Raw genomic sequence first — 24,488 nt, 5'->3', positions numbered from 1 at the left:
CATTTTGTTTTTATTTTAAAAGGCCTGACCCCAGGCTGTACTTCAAATTGACTAAGGAATCCGAAATAGCAAAAAAAAAAATCAAAAATTATTTTTGCCCTTGCCCCTTGGCTGATTTTGATTTTCGGGGTAGTAGCATGAAATTCCACACATTGTTGAGAGGGATTCTTTTGAATTTCGACTGACCGAAATCGGCGCTATTTTTTCCGGGACTTTTTTATATATGCCTAGTTAGGCCTTGGTGCCTAGGCCCCAAAACCATTGAAAAATGTATGGGCGCGAAATTCTACTATAATAAGTGTAATCTCGCGCGGCGCGAAATTACTCGTTACCGCTGAGGCCTTCCACATTCATAATAAGTAATAATTTAATCAAATAATTGCATTAGTGAGGTTTATGAAGTTAATATTTGCCCCAGGAGTACTGACCTCAGCTTTCCAACGAACCCATACACGCCCGTGTCCTCGCCACCTTACGGAAATGAAATCCGAACTACGAAACCTCATTTTTCGACTTTTGGCCACTTACAACCAGCCAGGTATGGAAGATCAAAAATATCTGAGACTGGTTTTGGGGCCTAGGCACCAAGGCCTAACTAGGCATATATAAAAAAGTCCCGGAAAAAATAGCGCCGATTTCGGTCAGTCGAAATTCAAAAGAATCCCTCTGACTGATATCTCGGGCATTTGGGAACAGAAGGCATTACTTCTAGCTGTAGTAAATAGCTGAGTAGTCCAGCTATGAAATACCATAAGAACGTTGTTGACCTTCGCCTTCACTCGGGCAGAGTAACTCTGTCAGTGTTCCCGACTAAGACTTTTCGACCAAAAATTTCAACTTTATTTGCAAATAAAATCGAAAATATCGAATATGAAATTAGGTTCACCGTAGCGTGAGCTAGGTCTCTTGGAGTGAGCTCTCATCCGGCTACTCGGCCGTACAGTGAACGTGGAGTATTTTGCCAATATTTCGAGTAAATTTTGACCGAATTTCATGATTTTTTTTTACTACTTCCGGTCTCCTAACAAAATGGCTGTCGGCAGCCATATTGGATTTTAGTAAAAGTTATATATCTTTGGTTCATGTCATTTTTACACAGTTTTAGATATGTCAGAGTTTTAAATGTACCCAGTCAATTAAGTTCTTACCAAATTATGAATTTTTGGCGCAAAATTTAAAATTTCTATCGCGAATTCAAATATTGCGCAATTTGGGAAGAACTTAATTGACTGGGTACATTAAAAACTCTGACATATCGACAATCTTTAGAAACTGTGTAAAAATGAAATGTTATGTGTGTGGGGTGTTTCAGGCATTCCATATATGGACATCTATATATATCTATATTCACCTATATTGAGCTATATACAGGCATATAGAGCTATATAATAGCATATTCATCTGTGAAATGTTTATTTACAGTGAAATATAGTTAAATATAGCGGTATATAGCTGTTTATATTGGAATTTATGAAATTTGACTTCGTACGGGGCTGTCTATATTGCCTCCGGCAATTTATTTGTATATGATAACAAGGAAAAGAGTGGATAATGTAAGTGATTTTAAAGGGCGAATAGCTTTTCAGTAGATAATGAAGTAAAAGAAATGAAGAGTTTCACAGTAAAGGCTTTTGATACGAATAGGTGTTTCGTACGGGTCGGCGTTAGCTATGTTTTTTTTGCCATTTCGGATTCCTTGGTCAATTCTAAGTACAGCCTGGGGCCACGCCTTTTAAAATAAAAACAAAATGAAAATTCAGATACAAGTAGCACCCATTATTATTGAAAATTTAATTCTGGAAATTCAATAAAATTTCGAATAATTCTGACATAATTTCGAGTCCTGGTGGCACCTTATTGTGTCAATTGAATAAATGATGTTATTTGGCACTGCCAAGGAACCAGGTCAATTCCGAGTGGAAATTAATGCATTAGGTATTGCTTCCACTTTGGCATAAAAAGAACGACGTGCAAGATCTTCGCTTCCAGAGGATTTATAATTATTTTGCAACTCGATCGTAAGATCCCTGCAGTTCATCCACTAGATGAGGGATTATTCTAGCCGGTGAACTACTAATTTTAACCTGACTCTTTGGATTCAATTAAAAAATATTGGGACTTAAAATAGGGGAAACCTAATACTGACGGAGAAGACACACTAAGTGTGGAATGATGCTTTGCGTGCTGCTCTTCTTGGACTAAATGTACAAGTATCAATTTAGTGATCATTACATTATGGTGTCGGTCACTGACTGTGATCTAAACTTACATTTAGCCATGCTAGACGTCCTAGAAAATTTATTAGCAAATTCAGAAATTCCAATAAACGTAAATTACAAAATTGGTTCGGTACAGTAAATTCGACTCTTCTTCCGTACTAGTACCATTGTACGATAAGCCCAACACCTTGATTTGATAGACCTTGGCCCTTTCAATGGTTTGCTTCGCATACAAATACACGATGCCCATTCGATTCGGAATTGTTTCCAACCAAAATGTATCGAACGCCGACTGGTCGACGAAAGAGAAATTCGTCTTTTCCAACGGTTTACGATTGACGTCATAGTTCACCAATTTCAGTATCGGTACATCGAAGTTTATCGATTTCAGCGACAGAATTGTGTAACTGATCGTCTGGGCAATTTGTGCGTTTTCCGTGCAAATGCCATTCAGTTCCTGGCTACAAATTTGAATGCATTGACCACTGAAATTGTCACGATTATAGTCGTCCGGACACGGAGTCGGTATGCACAGGTACGATCCTTTGGTGTTCAAACATTTTTGGTCCACACTACAGTCGTCGGCCATCTCGTAGCATTCGTCAATATCTTCGATTCAAATTCAAAATATTTAGTCCGGGATGGGGATGGATCGTCTAAAGAACTATTTTACCTAAACAAGTCTCATTTTCCAATATGAATCCATCAGCACACACCATCTGGGCGTATTTTACCATTGTGAATGAGCTGGTCGTCGGTGACGGATTGTCATGTTGCGGCGTGTTGTAAATGCTATGGATTTTTGTGCATGTTTTCATATCGTCAGCTAATTCCATATCGGTGGGACACTGGCAACGATAACTGCCGGCGGTGTTGGCACATGTGTGCGAGCATTTATGGAGATGTGGGGCAGTGCATTCGTCGATGTCTTTGAAGAGTTTTTAAATTTAAACGACCGAGTCAAATGAAAGCGATTTAAGAATCTTGTTGTAGAGCACACTTTGCCTTAAGTTTCTTACTATTGAGTTGGGGAACTTTAACTCGAAAATTACTCACCTTGACAATGACCAAAATGGGGCTGATATCCAATGTCGCATGAAACAGGATGACTCCTATAACAAATTTTGAATTAAAAACCTTGTTTCCACCTAAGCACATACTCATTACAGTGTGACTGGTTTCATATTCCGCCCAAGACTGATGCTAACCTATAATAACGAGATCAGCTCTCGAAACTCACGAGAATTATTCCAGTTATTACCTGAGCCGTGTCCTCGCTTAATGGAATGTAATTTTCAACTCGAACGATCACTTTTTGTGGACTTTGATTTTCCAATGAATATGACGGTGGCGGAACATGCTCGGCTGGACGACTTTCCAAATACTCAATGTTAGAATCGTCATCATCATCATAGTAGTAGTCGTCAGATTTATCGTTTCTATCGGATGATGGAATCGTTATAAACGGAGCATAGTTGGACTGTAAGTACAGTTCGTTGTTAGTATTGGGTGAAGGAAAATGTGTCGATGACTTTAAAACACGTACAACACGAGCGCTCTTAACTAGATCCGCATTTCTACAGCTGTGAATTTTACAGTTTTTCATTTCGAAATTGCTTCCTTCACAAACAGCTCCACCGTTTATCGGTTTCGGTGAGTTGCATTCTCGTCTTCGATATTTCTGTCCCATGCCGCAAGTTTTACTGCACATCGTCCAAGGAGACCAGTCTGACCAGCCACCATCAACTTTAATAGAAACAAATCATTTTTCTAGAAGCTGTGCCGCATCGCAATACGTTACGTTTAATACCTGCACAAGATTGAACGGAACAAACAGCACTTTCACTATTATTCCCTTCACAATATTCTCCGCCGTGGCTCGCCGATGGATTGTCACAATTTCTCGTCCGAATTTTCGTTCCCGTTCCGCAAGTTGCCGAACACGCACTCCAAGAGTACCATCTGGACCATCCACCATTAATCGGACAAAATGGAACGCTGCAAATCTGTTGCTCAATTTCACTGCCCAGACACGGTCTACCGCCCAGTTGTGGCACTGGTGAATCGCATCGTCGGTATCTTTGGCGAATCGATTCAAAATTTGAGTGTTCTTCCACGCACGAATGTGAACACGGTGACCATGCACTCCAAGGGCTCCAATCGCCATCAATCTAGATTTAACGTTTATTTCCACTGAGATGAAAATGCCATTTCAAGAGTATTCGCTTACCGCGCAAGGGAATAATTCACACGGTTGTATTTCCGTCGCTTCACCAACGCAATTGTTATTTGAGTTAGCAGGCTCTCCATTCGATTGCAAGCAATCACGTGATCGGATTCGAATGCCAGGACCACACAGTGTGTTGCATTCACTCCAAAATCCCCACGGCGACCAATGAAACGATTCTGAGGATTGAGTTGATGGGATTAGGCTCTGACGAAATTTTGTTGCAATTTAGTGGAATAGCCTTGCTTACCTTGCACATCAACAGTAAACGCTTTTTGAACTGCCCCCTGTTTATTTTTCGCATAACAAAGATAGAAGCCGGAATGCGACCTTTGTGCACTTATGATTCGAAGGAATTGGCCATCAGACGATAGGAATTGGTTGTCACCGTAGGGTTCGATTAGTTGGCCGTCCTATGAAATTTTATGAAAAATTTTAGTTTGCTGGGAACAGGTCAAGTTTATCTAACAAAATACACTTGATCAACGTACCACGCACCAGAACTGAATGGTCAAGAGACTTCCTTGACGCAGTTCTTACCTCATGTAATTTTATTCTTGAATGGTATAGTGCCGCTGTGTTCTGATTTTAACCATTGTCAAGTATGAATGAGGAATGAAGTCAAATCGGGCTAGCCTTTTCACTCAACTGACCAGGTCTGAACTTTCAGATGGAACAGGGTGTCGTGCTTATCAGAAATAAATTAATCAAAGCATAGCACTACTCCCACGGGCCTGACACTATTCACGATATTCTTCATTTTTTAAATGCAGAGTGTCCAGCCCGTGACTGCTCCTAACATTAAAATAGAAAACATTTGGAGTTTGATTGTATCATAATTGGCTTTACCTTTCTTTTGTTAAGACAGGAGTGCTAAACTGCTCTATTAACCGACGCGAAAGACATTTGTTCTACGCCTTCGGCTATCTATCGCTAGAAGGGCTAGAACGCGAGTAGTCCTAGTCTATATCTCAGCAACCACGCATCGTAGTAAACCCAAATTGGTATCGAAATGAAGGTATTGGACTCAAATGAGGAATGAAATTGAAAAACTAAATTTTCTTTGGTGGGTCGCATTTTCAATTTACTTATCAATTCCATTCGTCATTTGGTTCCAATGCCTTCAAACTCGCCAACAAAAAAATTTATCTCTCAATTCCATTCAAGCTTACGTGCTTCCGAAACATATTTTTCGTTGTTAATTTGTGACTCGCAGACGACTAATGTGTCTTTGAATAGTAAACGTCCTGATCTGTTCAACACCCCCGGGTGTATGAGTATGTCACACTCAAGAAAGGAAAGATGTATGTCCGATGCATTGAAGACCATAAATATATCGAAAGCTACACCAATAAAAACGTCCTCTAAAGACTGGACTTCTATTACAGGTGACACAGTGACATATCCCATTAACCAAATTGAATTTTGATGCAATAAGTCAGACAGAGTTTCCAGCTTCTTCTATTTTCTTTCTAACATATATTAGTAGCAGAGAAAAATGCACTACACCGACATATGAATGGCAGCAATAAATCACGGTTGACGGCAGATCGATAACATTTTAACTTTTTTTTTTCATATGGAAAATCCTCACCTTGAACCATGAAATGGTCGCTTCTGGTACAGCGTCCACCCGGCAACGTAACGTAAATCCATGGTACATTTTTATGTTAACCGATTTATCATCAGCATTGTGCAGACGGGGTGGCTTATGAACGGTTATATGAAAAACTAATTTCATTTCACCGAATGAACTGTTCGCAAAACACGTGTACGTGGAAAAATCGGTTATGTTTGATATAATCTGCGGAACAAGGTTAAATATGGTATGAAATGGGAAGCGGTTAGCTTTTGTTTTAGAAGATGTTTTTGTTTTTCGGTTCGTTTTACCAGTTTGGTGCTGTTGTTCGGTTGTATCTCGTCCACATAATGCCCGGCATATTTTAGTTTGATCCAAGTTATTTGAGGAATTGGATACCCTGTCACCGGACAGTTCAATTGTACCATGTCTCCTTCGTTAGCCTGTATATGATTAGCTGTGTCGTCACTGAATGGATCCACTTCTGCACTGTTTGTTGAACTCATAGATGGTGGTACTAAGTTTACAAGGAATTCATATCATTTATTGGACATCCCTACTCAAAGCAGCTCTCTAGTAACTGCAAACACCTTGGTTACAAAATTAGAATGCCTAAAATCGAACAGTGTACGCATATTTCATTACACTGATAAATACACTTCTGACATAATATAATCTGCAAGCGGACACTGTCAGATTTTAGGCCTCCTAATATTATAGGCAAGGAGTATGCGGTTGCTTGAGAGCTGCTTCGCCCTACTATAACAACGAACTGTCGATGTTCAGATAACGAACCCAAAATTTGAACATCAAACGAAAGCCTAGCCTCGCCAGCAACATTCTTAGCCAGACAAGAATATTGGCCGGCATTTTCGACACTGCTCGCCAATATCGTCAACATCTGGCCGTCTTCAATCAATTTAACATTGTCATCCATACGCAATTCAATTAAATCTTTGAACCAATAAATGTCCGGCCGTGGATGACCCGATGCTGAACATGGCAAAAAAATTGGCATTCCCTGTAATACATCAATGTGTCGATTGATGGTCGGTGCATTTTTAAATGTTGGGTAAACTGTAAAAATACACAAAGTCGATTTATATAACACACACGACTCGTTCTTTACGATTAAATTCAATCGCCAGTTCGTTACGTGCTCTCACCCAACACTTTAACAAATGAATGCTTTTCATCTCGTCCGATTGCATTAGCAGCAGAACAAGAAAATTTGCCCGAACGCTTTTTTGCTGTTGACGGTAGCATCAAATCAAATGTTATTTCATCGGTGTTGATGGTGCTGGGCGATGACGATGCTGAAGAGACGTGGTGGGTAACAACACCATAGTATCGTTTCATTTCGCTAATATTAGCAAAGTCAACGGTCCGATTGTGTAGTGGAAATGAATTGGTATTGATGCCATTGCTGTATTGATTGATGTAGATTTTGTTGTTGTTGGAAGTGGTTGTGGAATTAATTGCGTTATCGTAATGAATACGAGCAGTTGTTAATAGCAGTTGACCATTATAATGCCAAGTGAGAATGGGTTTCGGTATACCGAATGCTTGGCAGGTTAATTTAAGTTTGTCAGTGGAGTAGATGGTTGCGTTCGGCGATGTGTAAGTGATTATAGGTTTGCCTGTTTGGTAATTTGTTAGTGGAATGAAAGGTTTGTTAGAAATATTAATTCTAGCCTGGCAACTGACCAACAGTTACTACAAGGATGTGCTGTGCAGTGCTAAGTCTGGGGAAATATTTGGGAAATATTTACAAAAAAAACCACTTCGCTTTGTCTCTCCAAGTTACTTTTGAGTTCCGCACGACTGTTTGTACATCTATTGATGCTTTGTCAACTGTGAACCATGTTTCAATAAACCATTTTAACTAAACGAAATCGATCTGTATTATAAAGCGAGCAAGTGCTTTTACAGCAGACAGTTTCCACATAGTCAAGATGGTCGTATAAATATATAGATTAAGTGGGTGGAGAAACAAGGGGAACCCTAGAATTTCATGCACATTGACCGCCAATCGTTGGTTGTACGCAAAAGTAGCCTCAAATAAAAATGATGCAGCAAGACTATAGTCTTGGTCTCGGCAAGCTACAAACGTTATTTTAAAGAAAATTAATTTTTTTCATTTTAATTGTTTAATTAACCATCAGCAACGACGCCGTTACAAAATTAATTGCGTTGATGGGATCGACAATTATACTGCGTTTTCCATTGTAATTCGATATTAACCACAGCCTAAACAATGGCAAACGCAGCATAATTGTCGGTCCCATCAACGCTAAAGTGCTTGTGTGCTTTCGGCCTATTTTCGGTATAGCTATATCAAGCTATATACGGTTGCGGGATGACACAATTTCATCACAATTTTCGTCTCTCTTCCACACTCAAAGTTTTCACTCTAGCCAATTGGGCATGGTGTCCGATGAAAAGTTTGTACCAAGAAAATTCACGCAATTCCGTGTCGAACTCCTTGCACGTTTCCAGAAAAACGTCATTCAGTTGTGGTAGTAAGCCGTGATCCAGTGTCGGAAAAAAATGATGTAATGTGTGCTCACCAAGATGAGTTAGTACAAGGAACTGTGACGATTTTACATCTTTTCTATCAACAACGGTATCGAGTTGAAAAATTCCAAAATCCATGCTCTTGTCGATATCGTCACCTTCGTGCATCACTTGCGGTGCATGGTGTCCAACTGTTATGCCAATGATACCGAACAGTATTCCAGATAAGCTCAGAATTATGTTCCAAGTTTTGAACACTTGAACGAAGTCACTCACTCCGAACCAATACATTGCCACTGGCAACGAAAATGGTATCAAATCTTCTTTGCGAAAGATTTTGTGTTCCGTGAGCAAAGTGATTGCGATTCGTTGTGCAAATAACAGCTGTGGAAAGATAGCAAAAATAGTCCAAGAATAAATCCACGACAGGTATCGTTGGGCGAAACTTTTCGTTGCAATTGGAAACCAAGTGAAAATCGGTTCACTCAATAGAACTTCCAAGTCATTGAACGTATTCGTATAGACATGATGGGAAAATATGTGCGAAATTCTAGTGTCATGATAGCTCATCATCGAAAAATTGATCATAATTTTGCGCCAATTGTGTTTCTGATGAAGAAAATTGTGTCCAACAAAGAATCCCCAAGCCACAAACAATCCCGTCAATGCTGCGATTATCCAACTTCCAGTTTTGATGGTGAAACTGAACATCAGAAACAACACCATATCGGAATACAATTTCGACATCTTTTCTGGAGATTTGTCGAGCTTAACATTGCGAGCGCGTCGTTTCAACGTACGGAAAAATCCATTTTCGTTGAATGTTAATTTGTAACTCCTCGGACCGTTTGCGTCTCGTACATAGAATTTGGGGAGCATATTCTCAGCGTTAAGTTGAAGATGATGCAGTTCGAATAGTTCAGTTATGTCCGTACCCTGAAAATGTTCGATCACCAATTATAAGTTTGGGAAGTTTTGCTGCGAACCAGTGCCTATATTCGCGAAAATATTTTCAAGAATTTTCTCAAATTTTCACGATTTTCTCAAATTTTCGTGAATTTTCCCAAAAGTTTTTTGAGAAAATCGCGAAAATTTGAGAAAATTCTTGAAAATATTTTCGCGAATATAGGCACTGCTGCGAACCATTACTTTTGTGAGTTCAAGCCATTCTCGTCCACCCGGGTGACGTTCTATAAAGTTCGATAAATCATACAATTTATCGTGTACCCTCCACAGTCCCTCTGCATTTTCGCACTTTTGTCGACAGCTCAACCATCTGTACAAACAGTCCGGAATTTATATTTTAATTTTATTACGCAGCGAAGCTATCAAGTACCCGTAAACAGTTTTCAGTTGTTTGTCTCTAAATTCCGGATAATAAGAAGCAACCGAATTTTTCCCAGCTTCTCTCATGTTTCACACTCGAATTTTACTTTGTTTTACACTATTCGATGGATGAAAAAAAAACATACTGTCGCTGTTGTTGTTTTGATACGTCGGCATGACTATCAAATCCATTCATTCAATCATTAAAGAGTTGCTTAACATATCAACATGAACCATTGCGTAATCGCCTTGAAATCGACGAGAAGGTCTCGTTGACTCTGTCAATTTATTAGAACACTAACATGCAACTCTCCATTACGTTCACTGTTTACCTTGTGTTTTACAACAAGACAGTCCCATAGTTTGAATTCTGAGAAATGTTTAAAATTTACTTCAACATGAAAAATGTCTTTATGCATCGAATATTCACAGCTCCCAGTCATTTTAATCGAATGGAGGTGTATAACGTTCTTACGCATAATTCATTTGCTTGTGTTCTCATTTGAAGGTAAACTTATCAGACCGGTCGTGTGTAAGAAGTTTCAACGGTTAATCACACAACTGTATGACGTCAGCGTTTCAGATAATGGAGGGGCTTCAACGTGATTAGATACCAAGCAAACACTGAGCCAACTCGCATCGCGGTTCATTCATATTCATATTTTGAAGTTTTTTGAAACGAACGGTGTGTGTTACTAAGCCCCAAATGTCAGCCTCTTCAAATAAGGCCCTTATTATAAGAGCGTCAATATTCATCATTTTCATCGTTGCTCAAGTGGCGACACCTCTTCATTATTCCATAGATGCGTACTGATCGACATAGAACTAATGGCACGCATTGTTTATGCATTGCATGAAAGCTTGAAAATATTCGATTCGTAAGTGGAAATCAAGACTCAGCTCGTAATTGCTGTGCTGGACTATAATTTCTGTATTTGAATCAATGTAACAATTGAATTGAAGACTGTTTAGTAGATCAGTCAAAAATAACCCTTCAAGAGTAAATGTGACGCAAGTTCTATATCTTACTTACAACATAACTGATATCGCTGATACCGTCACAAGTGGTAGATGATTCGGTGATCTTCCGTTTAAATTCCAAATTCCTTCAGTTCACTTTGCCAACGATGTTTGATCGACCAACCACCACTGCATTTTTACCAGAAAGGTTTTCTTCAATTGATTTAATTAAATACAAAGCACCTCATTTTCCGAACAATAGGTTCCTCAACATCTGCCACGTGTGACACAAATTTCTTTTTGTAAAATTTTCTTTCACAAATTTTTTGGGTCAATTTTTTGTTGATAAAACTTTTGAGTACGGCGCACAATGCGTCACCCTCAGCCAAATCGTAATCTACTTTAACATGTGATAGCTCGTTGAACTCGTATGGATGGCTACATTCCAAATATCTGAGTTTGGGGATAATTGGAGTTAAGGGGGAAGTGAGAAAGTTGCTGTAAATATGCTACGCCGTCCACAAAAAAATGTTTTTACAACTTTTTTGGTAGTGGACTTTCGTCACGCCCGCTTACTGACGTGCAGGCATGATATAAAATCGCCAATCAGTGGTAGGAAATGCATAAAATCCACATTTTCGACTTTTTCCTAAAGCGGAAAATTCGGTCAAGTTACACGGATTGACATCTTACGCAAGTTTTGCTTTCGATTTGGAAATTGCTTTTAGGAATGACTCCAGTTCAATATTATAGTACAATATACAGTGTTAAAAGAGCTTAAAAGCAGGGGAAAAAACCAGTTAATTTAACTGAGCTCGATGGGTGATATGTCAAAATGTGTATATAAAAAGGGGAAAAAACCAGTTAATTCAACTGATCTCGATATGTCAAAATTTCGACTCTCTTTTAACACTCTATATTTCATCTTTGATGTTGATTTATTTGTAGTTGTTACACCCTCGGAATCAATGGATGAACCAATGAATTAAAAAATAAATTTCATGGCATTCTTATATGAAAAAGAAGCGAGTGGACCAAATAAAACGCTGACTTTGATTTGGTTGTTGTGCTTTTGAATTTTCAATACGAACTTACGTTGTGAATTAATTGGACCGTACAAAGATTCAAACCTAGATTAGCTCACAGCTCATCCCTGCCAGAGATAATCATAATTGTAATCCAAGACTCACCGAAAATGGTCACATCGAATGTGACTTCTTCCACCCCGAATCGATTTCTTCCTTCACACTTGTACAATCCCTTTGCAGATTGGTCCACCGGGAAAATTTCCAAAATTGGATTATGCACTCCTCGCATGGGCATTCTAATTTCAGAAAGAATGTTTCAACGAATCGCATCACAGAGAAAAATCGGAAAATTATTTACCCATTTTTCGTCCATGATATAACCGGCTGTGGTCTGCCGACCATCTCACAATCTAATCGAAATTTTTCGTTTATGCTCACGTCGAGGTATTGCTCGTAATCTCCCTTTTCGTAGATTGGTTCGGCTGCAAAAATTCGAAAATTTTATTTTTGGTATGACGGACTATGCATGGAACGACGCACACCGGACTTTTACGTATACTAGCTTACAGTGTTAGCTAACCTTTCCTAGAAATGCTTTACGAAACTTCTATTCAATTAGTTCGGCCTATCAAACGAAGAGGAAACGACGCGAGCAATGCTGGAGTATTGCCCCAGTAAAAATAAAAGTCTCAAAAGTTCGAAATACGCAGTCTCATGGTCTCAAAATACATGGGACTTGAGACCGTGAGACTACGTATTTCGAACTTTTGAGACTTTTATTTTTACCAGGGTAAAGGATAGAGACAACAATAGTAGGGACATCATGATTTAATGGCGTCGTTTTGTCCTAACTTTAAACGAGTAATTCAACGGCAACCACGTAAAGGTTTACCAAAAGTTTTTTTTTTAATTTGAAAGACCACACGGGAACAGCTGGGTCCAACTGAATGTTAAAAGGATTTCAATAAACCGAAACTCCAGATTGGAACTTCCAGTCACAGAGCTTTCGTATAAACATCTCCCCGCAAACAGGTAATCATAAATGCCAACTTACAATACACTTCTACGTTGTATCCTAGGCTGTCTGTTCCAACAATGTTAGTTGCCTCGCATACGTACAATCCACTATCCGATAAAGATGCAAATTTAATTGACAGCATCGTGCTGTTGGCTATCCAATCATTGTTACGTTTCCATGTGATCTGAAAAAGGCTCCGAGTTATTTTCAACAACAAAACGGCAAATTAATGTACATGAATAGTACATCGGGTTGTGGATTGCCATCCGCCAAACAATTGATATCGACAGGTTCACCTCTTGCAACCATTATTTCGTAGGCATTATTCATCGACACATTCTTTGGAATTTCATTTGTTAAGCGCTCATCAATATCCAGTATATGCGGCCGTGTTAAAACATTTATTTTATATGTGTAGTTCGCTGAACCGGCTTCGTTTTGCACAATGCACATATAATTACCGGATGTTTCGGGCATTACCATTGAAAGCTGCAATCGGTCCTCCCGTTGTTGATGCGATATATGGCCGATGGGTTTATTGTTCTGGATTTTTTGGAATAAGATTTTTTTTAGGGTGTGGGTCGTTAGATTGTCGTCGCCCGGTTTTTTTATTGGGTGGGACTGATTTATGGTTGTTTATTCATTGGTATGGACAACCTACCTTAAACCAGTTCAATTTGTCATAATTTTTGTACGGACATTTTAACTCGATGTCACCGTACATTAGGACATCCTTTGTCGCTTGGATTTCATGTAACGGGCTGTCGTTTATCATTTGCGGAACATCTTTGTGGAAATTTAATTTTTTTATATTAATTTATGTCTCAAATGGAGAAATTATTTGGAAACTTTGTATTTGCATCACATTCTGCACAAGGATAAGTATGAAAACTAAAAATTTTGAAACTACGCTCGGAAATGGTTTCTTATTGGAAATCCACGTTTCGATTGCGTTACAGACTTTGAGCTTTATATTGATTTCATTGGAAAAGTGGAATATATTAGTGAAACACAAAAGAAGCTTAAAGCTCTCACAAGCTCGTTAAATGCGACACTTCATTTAAATAGTATTGTTTAAATGTAGTGTCTCATTTAAAGAGCTTTCGAGAGCTTTAAGCTTCTTTTGTGTTAATAGCAAATGTCACCACACCACAATCCAAAGCAAACCATTTTTAAGTCTATTTTCCTATACGCTTCTAAGGCACTTAAAGAATTTACGAGATCCTTAACTACTTTACAGTGTTAATTAGCAAAGCCGTAAGAGTGTTTTACATTAATCTCGGTACGTCGAAACGTCTGATCTGATTCCCAATAGGAATCAAATGGAACCCAAGATGCTTCTCTTATCTGTGTGTAGATTTGTGAAACCGTGGCTACATTGTTTAGTCTTTTACCGATGAGGTTCAACGTAATCTGTTTTCGGTCACTTCCAATCGAATTTCTAGCAAAGCAAATGTACGTTAATAATGAGTGCCTTGATGATGGCTGGGACGCATCGACGTAGAGTACATTATTTCGTTGATAGTGGAAATCCTCTACAGGTGACATTATTCGTATAACGAGAAAAAATAGGTTTCAAAATGCAGAAGACAACCAACCGTTAGCAGATCCATCCTCTTGAAGTTCCCAATAGACAAGGGGTGTGGGATTCCCAATTGCTTCGCATTTTATGTTTACTTTTTCTCCGGGAAGAACAGTCAAATTAGTGGGAAAATTGGATGTAATTATTGGTGGATCTGTTGACAATGAAAACGCTTCAATTTGATGCTTTTATCGAAATGACTGTAGGTCATCCTCACCATTAACAACAATATAGAAAACCTTCTGTGCTCTTCCAGCGTCATTAAATGCATTGCACACAAATCCTCCTTCTGAAGCTTGCGTAAGATTTCGAAGTCTAATCCGACCCTCGTCTAAATAGTCAATGGAATCGTAATGGTCACGTGAACGGCCTTGAAAACTCCACGAAATGGTTGGCTTTAACAATAAAAGAAATTTTCTTCCCCCAATTCTATTCTTGTTGTAGATCAATAGTTTACCGAAGGAAATCCAGTTGCATCGCATTTTATAATCGCGTTACCTTTCGACTGCACTTCGATTATCTCATCATCTTCAGGAACAATTTTTGGCGGAACTGGAATCGTCGGTACGGGGAGAGAAATTTTACGTTTAATGACTAAGAGCAAACACTTGACGACCATTCTTGGTTTATCTTAGAATTCTTAAAGACAAAACTTCTCCGAATTCGGAGTCTGATCTGACCCTTTAGGCTTAAACACATTAGGGGTTCACTTACCGTATATTACTAAAACCAACTCTTGTGTGGCGCTCCCTATTTCATTCATGGCTATGCATTGGTAAATGCCCGAATCCATAGACAACGTTCGAAAACTGCAATTAAAAGAGCAAAGTGACCGAACTCAACAGGAAAACTAGATTTTCGAAAACTGAACGAATACCTCAGTCCACCGTCTTCGATTGAATATCTGTCTCCAATCAACTCCCTCCCATTCTTCATCCACGAAATACTGGCTGGTGGTAGTGCATCTACCTGACAAGGAAGTGTTACATTGCTACCTTTGATAACTGTTTTCTTCGGATCAGAGTTGGTAGTGAATTTTGGTGGTGCTGTTATACAACATTCCGAATTGATCGAAATCGTTACGAACAATTCAATCGGACATTGTGTGCTTACCGACCACCAGTAGTGTGAAATTTTGTGCGATAATTCCCGCCGGATTTGCGGCTTGGCATTGATAGACTCCTGCATCGCTGACACGAGTTTCCGTCACGGTCAACGTACCATTATCGTTGGCGAAGCTGTCGAGAAATCAATTGAAATAAAAGAATTCGGGATGAACATCCAATACCCTTACATTCTTCCATCGTAAACTATTGGTATGCCATCTTTCCACCACCGAATTGTTGGCAATGGTTTGCCCTTAACTGCACATTTTATGTGAGACGAACTTCCGGCAACAATGACATCTTTATCTTTCACGTGAAATGGGTTTTCTATCGACAGATTTTCAATTTGCGGTGGAGACAACACCTCAACTCTGACCACAATTTCATCGTAACCATAATCATTTTTAAATCGGCATATATATTCACCAGAATTCCGTTCGGTCACATTTAAAATTTCTAAGTCTAATCTGGCTGAATTATTGCCAATTTCACCCATAGCCAAGTGTTGGCCGATGAAAATGTTGTGGCTGTTTTGTTGCTCGTTGAAAAACCAATTGAATTCAGTAAGTGGCATGCACAAACCGCATTGACAGTGAACTTTCACGTCGTCACCAAGTCTTACCCGGACAGTTGATGGGTTCGATTTCAAAATGCTTGGTGCAACTAATTCGGTAAGTCAAGTGGAAAGAAAATATTTTTTTGTGAATAAAAACGGGATGAAATTACCTTGGGAAGGATTATAAGCTTTAGGGTGCATCGACATGATTTTTTCAAGTCGTCAGTAGTTTTCTAACTGAGAGAGAAAGCTCCTGTTTTGTACTTTAATTGACACTGAATGTTCAACTGGCAGACTCAAAGTGCGCTATCATTCGGTGGGAAGTTTTCATCTATAGTCTGGGTCCTTATGTCAATCCGCGCGCTAGGCGTTTCCCAAGTTTTTCAGTTATAGCATTCGATTAGGCTTGAAAAATCATGAAACATATGTCTTTTTCAAAAATAGTCATTTTTTATACATTTTTTGCGCGCGGACCGGTTTTTTTACATAAGAACCCAGACTACTACTATTTCAAGTCTTTGGACTTCCGCAGATGTACTCGAAATGGCAAGGTTCTAAATATATGAGGACATTGTAGGCGTAAAATGTCTGTTCAATGAAATCGGTAACTCTAACTGCATTTCAGTACGAAATTTCAACTCAACTGAAACTGCGCTACAATTTTTTGTGAAAATTACAGCAAAGTTCACTGGATAACGGCCCCAGCGAACTGCTTAACCTTCTCACGTAAAACCTTGGTTATTTCGAATTTTTATTTGTTGAAACCGACAATTACGCTTCGTTTTATCATTGTTTAGCCTGTGGTGAATGTTGGAGTACAATTGAAAAACACAGAATAATTCAATCTCTGCAATTCAAAATTGACAGTCTGCTTTCGGTCTAACGTTTGTACTGTTGAGTATCTGGAATAGCTGCCTCTCCACTGTTTGTTTACCTTGGTTTTAACACATTCATTTTCAAAATATGTAAACAATGAATGTGTAATGCCAATCTCCAGCAGATCACAAAAATTACGGAGCCCAAGTTATACTTATGTTATGTTTCTGACCTTAGTCATCGTATATTATACCATGACTATGTATGGAAATACGTGTCGTGTGGAAGTACGCATACGTGTCTGGTGTACAACTTCCTTACCACACTTTATACGTGTCAGACGTAATCTTTTTTCTCAGTGTGGTATCGACAATGGGGGATTGAAGTTTTTATGAGTTATTTTTAATCGACGTAAAACATTATTCTAAACAAAAAATTGTTCAACGGTATGTCTCTAAAATGCACTGATCTTTTTATAAGTTCGTCTAAACTTCGAAACGTACAACCGCCAGTAAGAAAATTACAAATGGGCGACCCTATATTTTTGATTTTACACTGATTTTAGTAATTCTTTTGATCAGAATTGTCGATACCCATGTAGTTCTTGCTGCAGAACACCTTACATATACTTATTTTCATCGAGACTAGAAACGGTCTCCGGCACATTTTAGGCGGCTGACTAAATTGGGTCGATTTGGGGGAGTGTACTTTGTAAACAAAATTAATTTTATAAAAATATCTGTGCATTTTAGAGAACAATTTTTAGCCCCGTACGAAGTACAAAGGGGCTTATAGGATTACGATGCCGTGTGTAATTGATGGATTTCGAAGCAGACGGTAAGGGCAAAGTGTTTGCCTATGTTCATAGATGACGAATCTGCAATAAAAATTTTGTCTGTCCGTCTGTCCGTCCGTCACGTCGATTCTTGAGTAAATCAAATCCGATTTCAAAAAAAATTTTCCCTGAAAGATAGTCGAAATAGTGAGGCTAAGTTCGAAGATGGGCATATTCGGGTCGGCCCTTCGTGAGTTAGGGCCACCTAAGTGATTTAAGGTCTTTTGGTGATATTTATGGCAAAATAAACGATGGAAATGTAAATGACACGGCAAATGATAGGTATTGTCAATACCATTCCAGGAAAAAAAAGTTTTTTAAAATCGGGTGAGTGGACCGTGAGTTAGGGCCTTAGAAGTGAAATGCTACTAGGGCCCTATGTGTATTTTACATAGAACTCGAGTAAGTTTCATTCGTTTTTCGTAATTTTTGTTTGATTTGGAAGGTAATCGAATGCCGAATAGAATGTTGTTGAAAAAAAATTAAATTTGGGTCCTTGGCCTAAGGCCGCAACTAGGGCTCTATGTGTATTTCACATATAACTCGAGTAAATTTCATCCGTTTTTCGTAATTTTTGTCTCATTTGGAAGGTAATCAAAGGCCGAATAGAATGTTGTTGAAAAAAAATTAAATTTGGGTCCTCGGACTGAGGCCGATACTAGGGCCCTATGTGTATTTTACATATAACTCGAGTAAATTTCATCCGTTTTTCGTAATTTTTGTTTCATTTGGAAGGTAATCAAAGGCCGAATAGAATGTAGTTGAAAAAAATTTTAAATTTGGGTCCTCGGACTGAGGCCCTTCAAAAAAATAAAATTTTTAGGGCGATTTGAAATTTTTGTTTCATTTGAAAGGAACGTCGTACGGGGCTTCGTAATTGCGCTATGCGCAATTTATAAGATGTACACATTACATAATAATTTTACTTTAACTACATTAACCGGCGCAATAGGCTTACGGTCAAAGTAGGGTGATAGACGCACTAGAGTCACGTACGCAATAGATATACGGGTTTGTAAGGGGCTCAGTCGCAGCAAACGCTCCGACTGTTCTGATGGCTCGTTTGCTTAGAAAAACGTTCTGCGTCCAATTGGTCAATCCCCCCACGTTTCCAGTGTAATTCGATAATCACCACAGAATGCAATTGAACCTTGTACAATAGTATCGCCGCTGCGAACTTTCTCGTTTGAACGAGAGGTAAATTTGTTGATGGTCTGGACTATAGGGACTGGATGTAATGACGTATTTTCTAGCCGTCCTATCTTTGACTACACTTTTTAGAGAAGACAGGAGAAACTTTGGGAAGCCCCACACTAAGTCAGATTCTTACTAATAATTAACGTGTCGACGCACCCTAAACATAATGCATAAACGCTAGACTCACCATCAGCACGTCCCGTTACATGATATTTTATCTCTTGCGATACACCGATTTGATTTTTTGCTTCGCAAACGTAAATTCCTTCGTCATGGGATTGAAAATTCTTTATTTTCACATTTTCTGTGAATGGTAATTCAATTGTTTCGTTGTACCGTTTTTTGTACCATAATTTCACTGGTTTGGGTACACCATTCACGGGGCAATGTAGGTTTAATTGCTCGTTGTATTGAATTGCTTCAACTGGATTTTTTTTCACGTTTCCATTACGTGTTGTTGTTGTGTATGGCAAATTGAAGTGAGGAGATTTTTCGAATTGAGAATTGAGCACGGGGAATAAAATGCAAAGACAAAGAGGAAGAAAGAGCAATAATGATCGACCGATGGGAATTAATGAAAGAGTAGAAATGCATGCAAACGTACATTGAAATGAATCACCGATAATTTCAGTTGCATAGAGAACAGTAACATTTGTGGCATCGCTGGCCGAATCTCCATATATTGACCGTCCCGCACACGTATAGATGCCCGTGTAGTTTCGTGTTACTTTTTTCAACAATAAATGGGAACTGATTACCTATTGAAAACGACACGACATGCATCACCGACTGTTGTATAACCATTTCAATTCCATTTATCAATTACCTCAACATCCAAATCATTTAAATTTCCGTTACTAAACGACCAGGTTATTTCTGCATCTTTTTGCGATGCCTCACAGTATATGGCGATGTCAGTTTCATTTTCAACGATGGTATAGTTGGGTATGGGGATTGTTACGTTTATGCGGCGAGGTCTGACCGTCACATCAATCGAGCCTTCTGAATAACCCCTTCGGTTAACTGCTGAGCACACATATCGTCCAGAATCTTTGCCGGTTACCTCTTCCAGATTCAGTTTGAGCGAAGTGGTCTGACTATGAAAATGTGGATGATAAGCCGACGGTGAAGAGATTGATTATATTGAAAAACTCACTCGACTTTGACTTCCTCTAACACTCGGTCATGCCATTTCAACTGGACTAACATTGGTATGAGCGATTTCACCTGGCAATTTATAGTAATAGTTGCCATTTCATCCACTTCTATTGAGTCATTTTCAATGAAAACTTCAGGAGGACCTGTAAGGATATGACGAAGTAGAGAGACAGCGCTCTACGCTGAAACACATCTGACACGTATTTGAGTGATATTGAAATGTCTAACTTCGGACACAAACTATCTTGCATCTTATTGGCATTCTTCTGGTCCAATTCCTCCTAAGGAAATTTCGAAAAATTTCAGGTTGAAACCTGAACTGAAAATACCTGAAGCTTTTTCAATTTGACCTGTCCTGAATTTGCCTGAAACCTGAACATCAGGTCAGACATGGTGTCAGGTCTCTTCAACCTCTCTTCAAAAATAGAAACCTGACCTGATCTGAAGTTTCAGGTGGAGTCATTTCTTCGCTTCGGTCAACTGATTCCGAGCCATACTCGTAACAGGAAACTTATACGCCCCATAGGCAAATTATTCGATAGTCACTTTATACGTGTTTGACGTAGTTCTCAGTGTATATTCTAGACGCAACTGTCAACACGTACTTTCTTCACTCGACTGTAGTACAGTTGATAAGAGACGTTGCAGAGGATTTCCGTACAAATCGAAGCCTTTGATCTGAAAATTGAAAATGTTCTAAGAATCGGGTCATTGTCGCTTTTTGATGGATTTTGTACATACATCGATTTTGAATGGCTGTCGTGGTGGCTGAAACGGTTTCGTGATGTACAGATCATCAGCGCCATCTTCACCCTGAGTCTTTTCCAATTCCAAACTGAAGATGATGGGCCGCGGTGGTATGTTGTTTTTGTCGTAAAACAGGGAAATTTGAACGGATGTTAGATTATGAATGAGCGTATTGTTTGACGGGGATATTGACAGTACATTCAGCTCATCTGAGAAAATAAGAGAGGGAGTATAACAACGGACATTGTACAATAAGTCTGAGACGGCACACCCCTCGTGCAGACTTCAGACTTTTAACTGTCTAGTGACGAATAGGTCAGAAGTTTTTAGACATATCCAGTAGCGGTTGTGCCGTTTCGTACTAAAATCATGCGAACCTTTTAACGGATTAAAAAATGTCTCGGATATCGTTTGTGGCGGCTTCAGTGTAAACCCAAAATTGAACACTATGTCGCTAATAGCCGTGAGGCGCACAGAATGAGCGGAATCGGATGTAGCAATCACATTCCATTCGCCAGGAATTGGATTTTCCACGTTCACTACCTTAATATTTCAAATTATTTTTACGCCATCTTTAGCAGTGGTTGGTATTACCTTCAAATTCTCCAAGTCCAAGACTTTTTTTCCCTTTTCGTACAATTCCTTTTTCGGATCGATGACTGAAATATTGGGATTTAGTCCAGCGACGCTGACACTAAACTCTTTCAAATTTTCGTCGATAGAAACGTCGATGGAATGTTCGTCCGCTGCATTTGAGTCCAAGTATTTGAGTGATACTCGTCGCTGATCTAATGAGTTTTTTATGTCTTCCAGAACCTTAAAACAAAGATCGTCTCACACTCATGTATAAACTGACATAAAACATTTCGACAAACATCTTTAATTTCCTGTGTTTTCAAGTTGTAAACTTGTCCATTGCTGCTGGCTGCTAGACGTTCGAAAACCTCATAGCCAGGAGAGTCTTTCGATTTACAAAAACCAGTCAGAAGGAATGTCAACTATTTTCGTGTAGAGACAAAAGATCATCAGAAAATTTCTAAATAAATAGTTAAATACAGCTACGGGATGTGTCAAATTAGCGAATTATAAGAAAAATAAAATTTCTATGATTTAGCTCTGGCTCCGTTTTAAATAGGCTTACTGTGTCAAGTTCTTTTGATAGGTGAAATTTCATTTTTGTTATAATTCGCTAATGTCACATGTCTCGTTTCAGCATTTAACTATTCAAATATGTTCATAGTTCTACCGTTGCTTGTCTGCGTTGAATCAACGACAGTACATCTAAATCCAATGCAAAATCTTTGGCTATTGCATCGGTAAAAACGTAGACGTATGATTTAGGCAGAGCGTATTTGAGTGCAGTGAATATGCCCTTCAACGTCGACTCCGGACAATCACCACCGCCATATAATTTGAGATTATCGAGAACATCCAACAATTCGGTTTGATTGGTTGTCACCAACTCAGGACCAACATCTGTGAGTAAATTAATACGTTTGAGTATCACACAAAGTCGTATTTAGTTACGTTAGTTATATATCAAAGTAAATGAAAAACCGATGGAAAAATAATTTGATACAATCAGAGCCCCACACAATTTACCGTCATTCGCCTGTGTATTCACTGTCTCCAATCATTTGCGCTAAAAATATTTCACCCTCGTTATAAGGTAAGCACATCCCTTAACCTTATGCCATCCACTCTAATTCAGTATCCGAATACTTCACTTCCATCGATCTAGGTTGACATTTTTAAGAAATTGATGCAAAATCTATCTCTTAATTCATCAGTTGAACACAGATTTTCGTATTTAAGACCACATTACGCATTGGATATCGCTTATTTTTGTTGTCGTTGTTGATAAGAGGTGACTTCGTCATCGTAATCGTAATCGTAATCATTTCCACAAGAGGGAAAGTGTCCTGTAATGGTCAACTTTCGCATGGGGCAGACAATAAAGTTCAATTGACTTTAGAGAACTTGGAGATTTGAGTACTTTGAGTAAAATTTTTCTAACTTTACTTACGTGGATCCCGAAACGGGACAAAGATGTAATTGTAAATGGGGTTGTCGTTGCGCTCGGCAAACTTATCAATAATCTGCTTGGCTCCGGCTCTCAGCTGAATCAAACAATTTTCCATCGATCCCGTACCGTCGAAAACAATCACTAAACTGGTCTGACCCGGTCTCGGTTTCACAGACACTTTCGACCTAGTCAATACCGCCTCATCGTCACTATTTCCTTCAGTTTCGCTCGGTTTGAAAACATCAATGGCAATGATGGATGGTGTCGTTGTCAACGACTCTTCATCCCGTTTCAATTTCAAATTTTCATTCACATATGGTCTATCAGACAGAATGACGCCATCGTTAACCACCACTGTATCACTACCAACATTTTCCCGAATTATATCGTCAGCTGTTTCGGTTTTGTTGGAATCAACAACACTCACGTTAAATATGTCCATAATTTGAGATTGTAAACTCTTATCGACCGTTTTATTTTCGTCATCGTACTCAACCTTGACCCCATCATCACTTAAATTGCCATCAACAACATCGTACGGAAATTCATTCACTTTATCAGACACAACGACCGCATTCGTCAAATCATCTCCGTTATCATTGTACAACGGTGGCGATGAATGGAATGCATCCGAAATGTTGTTACTGATTTGGCGATTTAGTAGCAAATGCCAGAGTTCATCCTTATCTACTGTTGATAAATTGAAGCTATTCGTACTTGTCACCAGCAAAGTAATGAGAAGTAAAATTAGAGAAACCACAAACGACCCAAACGACGACATTTTTGTTTTCGTAATTTGTTACGAGTATGGTGTAGTGAATGTTAGGCTCAAATAATTAACACAGTTCCAGGTGCCCCATGGAGAGGCCTGAACTAGAAGGTACTTGATTTACACACTGATTTTAGGTTCGCGGAGTAATATTTTAGTAACGTGCTAAGTGTGGCGGCTGTGCTTATACTAAAATTCAGTGAGTAAGTTTCGTTTCATTTGACCAGTTATCAAGATTAACCTATTGACTCGAAATATCAGGATGATTAGCTAACAATTTGCTAAGAGCCTAAAAGTAGACAGAATTTCCAGTCAATTTATTTGCATTCATTCAAATACAATAAATGTGTAACTTTGCTCTACGAACTCGTACTGTCTGAAAATGTTGGTCACCTTTCTGTAGTACAGAATGATGAATATCGAGTAGATAAACTAATATACAGGCGACGTTAGTTAAATCTAGACATGAATTTGCTTCAACTGTTTCGCTCATACCAACAAAAGTGTGATACGCCTTTAAACAGCTAAACCTTATAAAGATGTTTGAGCAGTTTTGTTTATTTGAGCGGACCTTAACTCAAAAACAGCTGAAAGCAAACTCTAATCTAAATTTCACTGACGTTTACTGTAGATTAAAAATTCTTTCAAATTCACCCATCTTAAACTGCTGATGGTGGTGGTGGAGTAATATGTATACTAAGGTCCAGGATACCATTCAGTGCCTACTTTGACGGCATTTATTGATTTTAAATATCGCGAATTCGTAGCTCAAAAAAAGGAACGAAAGTTTTACTTTTCGACACTGAGTTGAGAAAAGTACGA

General features: G+C 38.8%; 2 protein-coding genes and 1 long non-coding RNA gene across 5 annotated transcripts; 1 reads left to right on the top strand and 2 right to left on the bottom strand.

Moving 5' to 3' along the window:
- Window positions 1-2,287: 2,287 nt before the first annotated feature.
- LOC119076511 (hemicentin-1-like) lies at window positions 2,288-23,840 on the bottom strand. 3 transcript variants are annotated; one of them, XM_037183293.1, is made up of 37 exons: window positions 22,898-23,840; window positions 22,118-22,347; window positions 21,747-21,869; window positions 21,466-21,687; window positions 21,249-21,414; window positions 20,866-21,080; window positions 20,730-20,802; window positions 20,123-20,267; window positions 19,793-20,063; window positions 19,571-19,724; window positions 19,154-19,390; window positions 15,751-16,225; window positions 15,570-15,694; window positions 15,334-15,502; window positions 15,171-15,265; window positions 14,914-15,008; window positions 14,674-14,851; window positions 14,473-14,610; window positions 14,269-14,409; window positions 13,536-13,660; window positions 13,121-13,417; window positions 12,911-13,058; window positions 12,215-12,338; window positions 12,019-12,152; window positions 7,192-7,665; window positions 6,821-7,102; window positions 6,337-6,542; window positions 6,041-6,250; window positions 4,697-4,859; window positions 4,450-4,625; window positions 4,030-4,390; window positions 3,766-3,965; window positions 3,478-3,699; window positions 3,387-3,427; window positions 3,276-3,331; window positions 2,893-3,147; window positions 2,288-2,828 (listed from the first exon to the last, which is right to left on the bottom strand). In XM_037183293.1, exons 1-37 carry the CDS (start codon window positions 23,676-23,678, stop codon window positions 2,311-2,313), a joined length of 8,025 nt encoding a protein of 2,674 aa, XP_037039188.1. In that variant the 5' UTR covers window positions 23,679-23,840; the 3' UTR covers window positions 2,288-2,310. The 3 variants fall into 3 exon arrangements, with proteins under 3 accessions (XP_037039188.1, XP_037039189.1, XP_037039190.1); XM_037183294.1 differs by having other exon boundaries at window positions 3,481-3,699; XM_037183295.1 differs by having other exon boundaries at window positions 3,775-3,965.
- Window positions 8,207-9,985, bottom strand: LOC119076523 (cytochrome b5-related protein-like). Its single transcript, XM_037183309.1, has 3 exons — window positions 9,879-9,985; window positions 9,692-9,818; window positions 8,207-9,478 (listed from the first exon to the last, which is right to left on the bottom strand). The coding sequence occupies exons 1-3, from the start codon at window positions 9,953-9,955 to the stop codon at window positions 8,399-8,401; spliced, it is 1,284 nt and encodes a 427-aa protein (XP_037039204.1). The 5' UTR covers window positions 9,956-9,985; the 3' UTR covers window positions 8,207-8,398.
- Window positions 17,161-21,872, top strand: LOC119076553. The gene is made up of 3 exons (XR_005087645.1): window positions 17,161-17,297; window positions 19,023-19,024; window positions 21,861-21,872. It is a non-coding gene; the product is annotated as an uncharacterized LOC119076553 (long non-coding RNA).
- Window positions 23,841-24,488: the final 648 nt, after the last annotated feature.

This window comes from Bradysia coprophila, unplaced genomic scaffold (genome assembly GCF_014529535.1).
Source record: "Bradysia coprophila strain Holo2 unplaced genomic scaffold, BU_Bcop_v1 contig_232, whole genome shotgun sequence".
Taxonomy (NCBI): domain Eukaryota; kingdom Metazoa; phylum Arthropoda; class Insecta; order Diptera; family Sciaridae; genus Bradysia; species Bradysia coprophila.
The sequence above is the reverse complement of the archived record's forward strand: the minus strand, read 5'-3'. Positions and strand labels throughout refer to the sequence as shown.

Coding starts and splice junctions, on each gene's coding strand:
- LOC119076523 (XM_037183309.1), bottom strand. CDS start 9,955: ATGAGAGAAGCTGGGAAAAATTCGGTTGCTTCTTATTATCCGGAATTT. Junction 9,819..9,878: donor CAACTGAAAACTGTTTACGG/GTACTTGATAGC, acceptor CTGTTTGTACAG/ATGGTTGAGCTGTCGACAAA. Junction 9,479..9,691: donor AATGGCTTGAACTCACAAAA/GTAATGGTTCGC, acceptor GAACATTTTCAG/GGTACGGACATAACTGAACT.
- LOC119076511 (XM_037183293.1), bottom strand. CDS start 23,678: ATGTCGTCGTTTGGGTCGTTTGTGGTTTCTCTAATTTTACTTCTCATT. Junction 7,103..7,191: donor TTCATTTGTTAAAGTGTTGG/GTGAGAGCACGT, acceptor GTATTTTTACAG/TTTACCCAACATTTAAAAAT. Junction 4,626..4,696: donor GTTTACTGTTGATGTGCAAG/GTAAGCAAGGCT, acceptor CTCAATCCTCAG/AATCGTTTCATTGGTCGCCG.